Genomic DNA, 10,068 nt, shown 5'->3' with positions numbered 1-10,068 from the left:
ATGATTGAAGGCGAATATTGTAAAAGGAGTTCTTACTCATTATCGAAATATAAAGAAAAAAGCCAAAAATGAATATATATTGTTTTAGGTTGACTTAGTCAACTCATTCAAAATTCAAAAGGAATATTGATCAGAAATGAAAATTAGCATCTTCAAAAAAACAAAATTTATTTTCACACAACTTATTCTTTTTAATTGAGGTAATATTATATTTTTGTTTTAAACCCAAAATAAACTACCTAAATGGGTTAGATATAGAATATTCATATTTCTTGAATGTTTATCCTCTGTAATTTTAGTCATTATCCTCTCCTTTGTTTTCTTGGCCACCACTCCGGGTAACCGATAAGTTTGGAACATCCATCTCGTTTGTGCCCGTTTCTACCGCAAAATGTGCATTGTTCATCTTCCATCTTTTCTTTGTTCTCCTTGAAGCTTTTCTGAAAATTCCTTTCCTTTGGCGGGTTAAAGTTAGTGCTCTTTCCCTGGAACGCCTTGAAAGCAGCAGGTTCGGGTGGTGCTCTCTTGTCGTTGGAGATAGTTCTTTGTCTTTCATCTTCTGCAACCAAGTGATAGACAGTGGTCAAGGATGGTGTGGGCTTTGTTGCAAGGATCTGTGTTTTGATCACTGCATATTCTGCATCGAGTCCCATGAGGAATTGGTATAAACGTTCTTTCTCCTGAAACTCGTTTATTTCTTTTCCAACGTTGCATGAGCACCCGTCACAAGAGCACTTGGGGAAAGGTAGAATCGACGATACTTCATCCCAAAGAGTATGAAGGCTCGTATAATAACTGGAAACGGAGGTTCCATCTTGTCTCGTCGAAGCAATTTTCTGTTTGATTTCATAAGCTCTAGGAGAGCTTTCCTTGCCAAATCGTTCATGTAGATCAGCCCACATCTGGGACGCAGTGTTGGTGTATTTGACGTTGTCCCGGATATGCTTTTCCATGGCAGCGGTAAGCCATCCTTTCACCATGGCGTCACACCTCATCCATAACATGTAATCCTTGGCTCCCTTTTCTGGCTTCTTAATGGTCCCATCGACAAATTCAAATTTATTCTTGGCGAAGAGGAAGTTTTCCATCTCCTGTGACCAATCTACATAGTTGGAATCTGTGAGTACTTCATTAACATGAATTTGTTTAACGACGTCGGATGGGTGAAGGTAGAATGGAGAGTTATGATCAATCGGAGGGCTGGAGCCTTCTCCGCTTTTGTCTTTTGGATCGGATCCTGTTATCTTAGAGGAAGAACAAGTTTATTTAGGGTTTTGAGTTCGCTCTAATACCATCTAGAAATTGATGGTTTTTAATTATCTTCTCATTAAACAGCCGAGAGGATTAAATGGATACAAGAGGAAACAAAACTAACGAAAACAAAGGAGAGGATAATGACTAAAATTACAGAGGATAAACATTCAAGAAATATGTCACACCCCAAAACCAAGAACGGCGGAAACGTTCTGGGGCGGAGGACGTCATGTAAGGTAATCACAACACAGTAAATGTAAATAAGCAAACAACATCATCCATTGAAAATATATAAATTTAATACATGCGTGTTCTGTACAGTTTTAGACACCAAAAATATAACGTAAATCAAAATAATAAAATGACGAGTCTTGAGTGCGCTCCATCATCTCAAAAGCTGGCATCGGTACCTGTCTACTGATGACCTGAGAATACAAGTTATTTTGAAAGAGTTTATCAGCATTAAGCTGGTGAGTTCATAAGTATTTTTAATGTCGGTGTCTGTTATCAAAAACGTTTGAACATGTCTCAAGTATAAGTTCATGTATGTAAGTGTTTGTAAAAGTTTGAATCTCTCAGAAAAACCTATATTTTCTAAGATAGTAGCCTTCTACCAAGGCTTTAACTGTTTTGTAGGTTCGCTTGTTGTAAAAGTGTGTGATTTCTCAAGTGCAACTATCTTTTAACAAAATATAGTTTGTACATTAAAGTTCAAGTGAGGTTATCACTAAAAATATATAATGGGTAAATCTTTGTAGTACTGTTGTTTAGTTTTCTAGTAACTACTGCTGTACTAACTACCTTAAACCGGATTTATATTAAGGTAAAAATGTGATAATTGCACCATACTATCGACTGATAACAACGACATAAAGAACGGTCGTAATAACGGAATGACATTTGGCACCCGCAGACCCGCAGGTCCGGCTGTAGCTAGCAGCAAGGTGTAGGATAGTCAATCCAGTATAGATCTATACGCAAACTCAACGCTCTCCCTCCAAGAGAATTCTGGCTACAACTCGGGCCATGACATTTAAGGCATGCTCCGATACAGTGGATCACATTTGTTATCGTATTCTTGCATATGTGATGAAATGTTTCTCGTTCTAGTATAGTTGTATATGTTCTCATAGTATAGTTGTATATATTCTCTTCCTAGTGTAGACTCATGAATGAACTGACTCATTGATCTAGCAGTTGTAATAGTATGATTCTGTGTTACCCCGATGGTAACTTACTAACGGAGCGTCTAGTACGTATGAATATGGAAGTATTTTTATGTCTATATATGTATATTTGATATATAATTAATATGGAAACGACCTTCGGATGGTCACCCGAAATCCCACCAGACCACATCCAAATCGAGGAAAAGGAAATAGGGTGGATGGCCTTCCTAAGCCCTTTAAACATTATTTATACATCTATACATATATGGGCATGCAATTTATAATATAAAAGCATAAATAAGTATTTATAAGACATTTGAAACATAAGTATTATTTTTAAAGAAAGATCGACTTAATGTCAATCTATAAAACAATTTGAAGGCATAGATTTGATTAAAACAGTTTAGGTATAAGGAACAGTTGTTTAAATCACAGTTGTAGTATAATTTGAAAAGTAAATGGGTTTGGAAAACATTTTGAAGTAAAACAGTTTGATAGACAGTTTGAACGGTGATAAAATCACTGTTTTCCCTAGTTATTAATCACATGTGATTGAAGCAATAACTATAAGTATTTAACTTGTATTCCCACCCCCCCCCCTTTGAAAGCATATAAAAGAATTTATAAAGTATTTAAAAGGTAAATTAAGGGGGTATGAACTCACTTGATTGATTGAAGAAAGCGAGATGGAAAAACCGGGCAGAGTTTCGTCTCGGAAAACGGATTTTTCTCGGGATTCTCGGGAATCTCGGGAGTAAAATCGACCCTCGGGACTTGAGCAAAAAGACCAGAGCTTCGGGTTTTAACGGGCACGGAAATCGAGGCAAGATCGTGAGAGAAAAGAGAGAAGTGAGCAAAATTTTCGGAAAGCCTCGCATTCTATTTATAGGAAGGCTGAACCGCATCGGTACGCGGGGCGTACGCTCGTACGCAGCGCGTACGCGTACGTCATGCATGACCGAAGCCTCGACTGCCTCGGCTTCGGATGGGACGGGTCGCTGGGGAGGCAGGTCGGACGGGACAGCGGGTCGGATGGGACGGCGGGTCGGACGCTTCGGACGGGTCGGACGGGTCGAACACCTCGGATAGGGCGACGTGGACGATCCGAGGCCCTTGATCTTAGTACGCGGGGCGTACGAAGGTACGCAGGGCGTACTTCGGTCCTATCCGATGACTCCCCTTCGGATAATACCGGGAGTTTATAATTAAATTTATATTTATTTTAAATAAACTTCAAAAATTCATATCTCCCTCATACGAACTCCGTTTTTGACGTTCTTTATATCCACGCGAAGGTGAGACCAAGATCTACAACTTTCGTTTAGACTCCGTTGGCAAATTCCAAAATCATTTTTATTATTTATTTATTAAAATGACGTGATTAAGGAATTTCTTCAAAAATTCATAACTTCCTCATCCGAAGTCAGATTTGGACGTTCTTTTTATGTACGCAAACCTTGATATGATTCCTACTACTTTATTTAACCCAAATAAGATTTTAGGAAGGTTACATTTTGACCTAAATTTGATTGGTTTTACATTACATTGACTCGAAATATCGGGTTGTCACATCATCCCCCCGTTAGAAGGAATTTCGTCCCGAAATTAGAATTTTAAGCAAGTTAGAAATTACAAATAACTAAGCAAAAAGGTGAGGGTATTTCAGTTTCATCTGATCCTCACGTTCCTAAGTGAATTCCAGTCCTCGCTTGGCATTCCAGCGAACCTTCACGATAGGGATACGGCTTTGCTTTGTCTGCTTGACCTCACGGTCCATGATCTCTACAGGTTCTTCCACGAAGTTGAGGCTCTCGTTGATTTCGATCTCGTCGAGTGGGATTACAAGAGTCTCGTCGGATAGACACTTTTTCAAGTTAGATACGTGGAATGCAGAATGTACGTTACGAAGTGCATCTGGTAGTTCGAGTTTGTAAGCTACGGGGCCGACTCTTGCCAGAATCTCGAAAGGCCCTATATACCTTGGATTTAGTTTCCCACGCTTGCCGAAGCGTATCAAACCCTTCCAGGGTGAGACTTTGAGAAGGACTCGGTCTCCCACCTGAAATTCCAAAGGTTTTCTTCGTTTATCAGCGTAGCTCTTCTGTCGGTCTCTAGAGGCTTTCAATCGTTCACGGATCTGAACGATTTTCTCTGTCGTTTCCCGAATGATCTCCGGACCGGTGAGATTACTGTCGGAAGCTTGCCCCCCGACTAATTGGGTATCACCCACCTCAGCCCAGCACAGAGGGGATCTGCACTTTCGGCCGTAGAGAGCTTCAAATGGAGCAGCCTTGATGCTCGTGTGATAACTGTTATTATAGGAAAACTCGACAACGGGTAAATGAGCATCCCACGCCTTCCCAAAGTCAATCACGCAGGCTCGCAACATATCTTCCAGTGTTTGGATGGTCCTCTCACTCTGTCTGTGGGTCTGAGGATGGTAGGCTGTGCTCATGTCCAGCCTCGTTCCTAGGGAATGTTGTAGTGATTGCCAAAATCTTGAGGTGAACCTACTATCTCTATCAGAGATAATGGACATAGGTACACCATGCAGTCATACGATTTCCCTAATGTATGTTCTCGTAAGTTTCTCCATCTTGTCGGTTTCTTTGATAGGCAGGAAGTGTGCAGACTTGGTCAATCTATCAACGATGACCCATATGGTGTCAAGTCCACTCGTCGTCTTGGGCAACTTGGTTATGAAGTCCATAGTGATCCGCTCCCACTTCCATTCCGGGATCTCTGGTTGTTGCAGTAAGCCAGAGGGCTTCTGGTACTCGACCTTAACCTTTGCGCAAGTAAGGCATTTACTTACGAAGGTAGCAATTTCTGCTTTCATATTAGGCCACCAGTATAGCTTCTTAAGATCTAGATACATCTTATCTGAACCTGGGTGGACGGAATACCGAGTGTTGTGCGCCTCGGTCATGACCAAGTCTCGGAAACCACCGTGTTTCGGTGTCCAGATCCGGTTTATGAAATATAAGGCTCCGTCACCCTTGGCTTCTAAATTCTTGTCCATCCCTCTAAGGGATTCATTCGTCACATTTTCAGGTTTCATGGCTTCAAGTTGAGCCTCCTGAATTTGCTTAGACAAGTGTGAATGGATGGTTATTGACAACGACTTGATCTTGCGACCAGAATATTCCTTCCGAATTAGGGCGTCTGCTACTACGTTGGCTTTACCCGGATGATAACGAATATTGCATTCGTAATCACTGAGTAGCTCGACCCACCGTCGTTGTCTCATGTTGAGCTCCTTTTGATCGAAAATGTGTTGTAAACTCTTGTGGTCGGTAAAGATAGTGCTCTTCGTTCCATACAAGTAATGTCTCCAGATCTTCAGAGCAAACACCACTGCTCCTAGTTCAAGATCGTGGGTCGTGTAGTTTTCCTCGTGTGTCTTCAATTGTCTCGAGGCGTAGGCGATGACCTTACCTCGCTGCATCAGAACACATCCGAGCCCTTGATTCGATGCATCGCAATAAACTACGAAGTCCTCTATTCCTTCGGGAAGGGATAGTATTGGTGCGGTGCACAAGGCTCGTTTGAGCGTTTGGAACGCTCTTTCTTGTTTCTCTTCCCAGTCAAAGGCCATGCCTTTCTGGGTTAGGGTTGTAAGAGGTTTCGCTATTCGAGAGAAGTTCTGAATGAATCTGCGGTAGTAGCCAGCGAGACCTAGAAATTGACGAATTTCTGTAGGCGTCTTCGGTGCTGACCAGTTCTCAATGGCTTTAATTTTGGATGGGTCCACGTGGATTCCCTCTTCGCTTACTACGTGTCCTAAGAATTCAACTCTCCGGATCCAAAATTCACATTTCGAGAACTTCGCATAAAGCTTCTCTTTTCGTAAAGTCTCTAGAATTTGTCGCAGATGATCGCCATGTTCTTTCTTACTTCGGGAGTAGATCAGGATGTCGTCAATGAAGACGATGACGAACTGATCCAAGTAGGGTCGGCATACTCTATTCATCAGATCCATGAAGACTGCGGGCGCATTGGTCAATCCGAATGGCATCACCACGAACTCGTAATGTCCGTAACGAGTTCGGAAGGCGGTCTTCGGCACATCCTCCTCTAGCACTCGTAACTGGTGATATCCGGATCTCAGATCAATCTTAGAAAAATAGTTCGCCCCTTGCAGTTGGTCGAATAGGTCATCTATGCGAGGCAGAGGGTAACGATTATTGACCGTCAGTTTGTTGAGTTCTCTGTAGTCAATACACATAGGGAAGGATCCGTCCTTCTTCTTAACGAACAAGACCGGTGCTCCCCAAGGTGAGAAACTCGGTCTTATAAAGCCCTTGCTGAGCAATTCGTTAAGTTGACCAGAGAGTTCCTGCATCTTAGCTGGTGCTAAGCGGTAGGGCGACTTGGCTACTGGGGTAGCTCCTGGGACTAAGTCGATTCTGAACTCGACTTGTCGTTGTGGAGGTAACCCGGGTAGTTCTTCTGGGAAAATGTCGGGGAAGTCACTCACTACAGGGATGTTCTTTAGTTCTTTCATTTCGAGGCTCGTGTCGACGACGTGAGCAAGGAATGCATGGTATTCCTTACGCAGGTATTTCTGTGCTTGAATACTTGATATGATGCGAAGACTTGCACCGGGTTTGTCGCCATAGACTATAAGAGTTTCGTTAGACGGAAGGTTTAGACGGACTGCTTTCTCGAAGCACATGATGTCGGCACGATGAAGGCTTAACCAGTCCATGCCAATGATAACGTCGAAACTTTTTATTGAGACTGGCATGAGGTCGATTGGAAATGAATGGTTAACTAGAGTTAGGGTACAACCTAAGTATATGCTACTCGTATTTTCAGTTTTTCCATTAGCCATTTCTACTGTGAATAGTTCTTTGAGTGTGTGCGGTGGTTGATTAAACATGCGAGCAAATTTATGGTTTACGAAGCTTCGCTCCGCTCCACTATCGAACAGAATGCATGCATAGGAGTTATCGAGGAGGAACGTACCGGTCACCACTGTCGGGTCAGTAACTGCTTCCCCGTGGCTTATAGCTAGTACCCTCCCTGTTCCTCCCGCATTCCTCGCTTTGGGGCAGTCCCTCTTAAAGTGGCCTGCTTCGCCACATCCATAGCAGGTTGGGCTCGCGCCAGAGCTAGGGACTTGGTTGATAGGTTGTGCCGGGAACTTACAGAATCGAACGGTGTGTCCTTTCCTGTTGCAGTTAGAGCACTGCATTTCACGGCAGGGGCCGTTGTGGTGGTAGTTGCATTTGTTGCACTTGGGCGAACTTCCAGCATACCGACTCACCGGAGCAGTAGTAGCAGCAGTAGGGGTTATTGCGGCATGAATTGCTATCATTTGCTGCTTTTTGGCAGCCTGCTGCTTCTTCTTTTCATCCCAGAATTTCCGCTTAGCATCGGCGGGTTTGGAGGGTTCCGGGATGGCTAGGGTGGTTGTGGTTGCAGGGGTTTTGACTCCATGGTCAATGAGTCGTTGTGCCAATCGTTTGGCACTGTCGAAGGTAGCGGGGTTTGACGCTAGCACATTCCCCTGATACGGAGGCACTAGCCCCCATATGTACCTCTCGATCTTCTTCCCCTCGGTGGGAACCATATTGGGGAAGAGGGCCACCAGCTCGCTGAATCGAGCAGTATAAGCGACCACGTTGGTGCCCTTCATCGTCAGGTTCCAGAGTTCCTGCTCCAGTTTCTGGATCTCGCCCCTCGGGCAGTATTCCTCAGTCATGAGGTCTTTCATTGTTTCCCAGCCCATGTCGTTGGCTACGACGAGAGTTAGTGCCTTAACATGGCTGTTCCACCATGTCAGGGCCTTTCCTTCAAAAGTGCATGCAGCGTACTTGACTTTACTCGCCGCAGGACATGAACAGATTTCGAAGACTGATTCAGTCTTCTCGAGCCATTGCGAGAGGGCAATGACTCCGCCGGTGCCGTAAAAAGGCTTCGGTTTGCAATTTGTGAAATCCTTGTATGAGCACTCTCTCGAGCGCACAGGGGTTTCAACCGGTGTTGACTCCATAGGGGTTCCACCTCTGCTGGCATCAGAAGAGTGATACTGAGCCATGGCAGTTGCCACTGCTGCAGCTACGGCAGCATTCAGGGCTATAGTATCGATGACCGGAGGCGGAGGAGGTGGTGGTGCAGGATTATTCCTGGGAGATTTGCGAGGAGGCATCTTTCAGCTATAAGTTTATAAAGATAAGAAAACGGTCAGAATCAATTTGTAAGCAACGTGAGAGTGACACATGGACTAACTAAACATAGTCCAACAGTTGAAAGAGTGCTTGGAACCACAATAAGAAATATTAGTAGGAAAGCACAAGTGTATAGATTTTTCCCCAGATAGATAGATCTCAAAAAAAATACTGGTATTACTGATGTAATAAGTTCAGGGAAAATCGACCTAACAGTAGGTCATACATCATACCATATAGAAAAGTTTGACAGTTCTTAGATTTCAAATTTGAGTACGGAAAGTTAGAAATATTTTACACACAAGTGCTACTTGGAGCACAGATGTTAAAGGCTATCCTTAAATTAAAAGACGGAGATGTACTAGACATCAACCAACGGCGATGGGAAAATCCCGGGCGAGTACTGCGGTCGGGCACTTGACGAAACACCTCCTGAATGTGTCGATCCTGAGTCCTCTGACGAGCTCGAAGTTCCAAAATTTCAGCTCGTGAGGCAGCCAACTGCTACTGCAGGGTTTTATTTGTTCTCCGGGTCCGTTCCATGTCTTCTTCAAGACGGCGGATATGGACTGTGTTGACACCTGAGATGGCATCAAACTCTATGACCCGGTTGATGGCTGCTCGACCTTGCTCGACTTCACAAGCTATTCTGTGGATAATGACAGGCAGAGTCCGGTCAGCAGAGCCACCGTCGCTGACGTTGTGAAAGCTTCGGTCCCCCAAGTATGGTAAGGGTTGACCCTGTTCATCACTCCAGCGATTCAAGTTGTTTGCCCACAAGGGAGTAGGACCTGGAAACGCTGGTCGAGGGTTGTTGTTCGGGGCTTGACTTACTAGCGGTAGGTTGTTGACTTTAGGCTCAGAGTCGGATCCATCAGAAAAGCCTTCTTCGAGGTGATCATCCAAAGGGATTGGATGCTCATCATCGGGCTCTTCATCGATCCACCCGGCATTGCCTTCATTTGGAAAGTACTGGTCGCCTTGATGGAATCTAGCCATTAGATCTACGCGAGAAGAGAGGTATACGAATATAGTATACGTGTAACTAGTAGTACAAAATACACCTATAGTATTTTAAGTTTAAGTTTTACTGATCTTCTTGAGGTATTGTTGGTAGGTTTTTAGACTTGTTAACCTATCACAACCATTCTAGGGCATGTGCTAATCACTCCTAGGACCAGCATAGTTGATCAAGCTATGCCATTCCCAGGACTGACCATACATCCCCAAGCTCACTTGTGATATCTAACAATCGTAATACTTTTGTTCTTGGCATTGTGACACTGGTTTTAGTATGAATGCAGACTAGTATACTTAATTAAATATTTTAATATTTAAAGTATAGACTCTGGGTCAGAGTTTAATCCCTAATGGGTTTATAGTTTAGTATATCTTTTATGGGTTGATATACTCAATTCACTATAAACAATGCTCTGATACCAATCTGTCACACCCCAAAACCAAGAACG

At 43.5% G+C, this 10,068-nt stretch overlaps 1 protein-coding gene across 1 annotated transcript; it reads right to left on the bottom strand.

Moving 5' to 3' along the window:
* Nucleotides 1–302: 302 nt before the first annotated feature.
* Nucleotides 303–1,088, bottom strand: LOC111906028 (uncharacterized). Its single transcript, XM_023901769.1, has one exon. It carries the CDS (start codon nt 1,086–1,088, stop codon nt 303–305), a length of 786 nt encoding a protein of 261 aa, XP_023757537.1.
* Between the last annotated feature and the right edge of the window lie 8,980 nt (nt 1,089–10,068).

Source organism: Lactuca sativa, chromosome 7 (assembly GCF_002870075.4).
Source record: "Lactuca sativa cultivar Salinas chromosome 7, Lsat_Salinas_v11, whole genome shotgun sequence".
NCBI lineage: Eukaryota > Viridiplantae > Streptophyta > Magnoliopsida > Asterales > Asteraceae > Lactuca > Lactuca sativa.
This window is presented reverse-complemented; position numbering and strand designations above follow the sequence as displayed.

What these genes read in the sequence shown, in the direction of transcription:
- LOC111906028 (XM_023901769.1), bottom strand. Translation starts at nt 1,088, where the DNA reads ATGGAAAACTTCCTCTTCGCCAAGAATAAATTTGAATTTGTCGATGGG.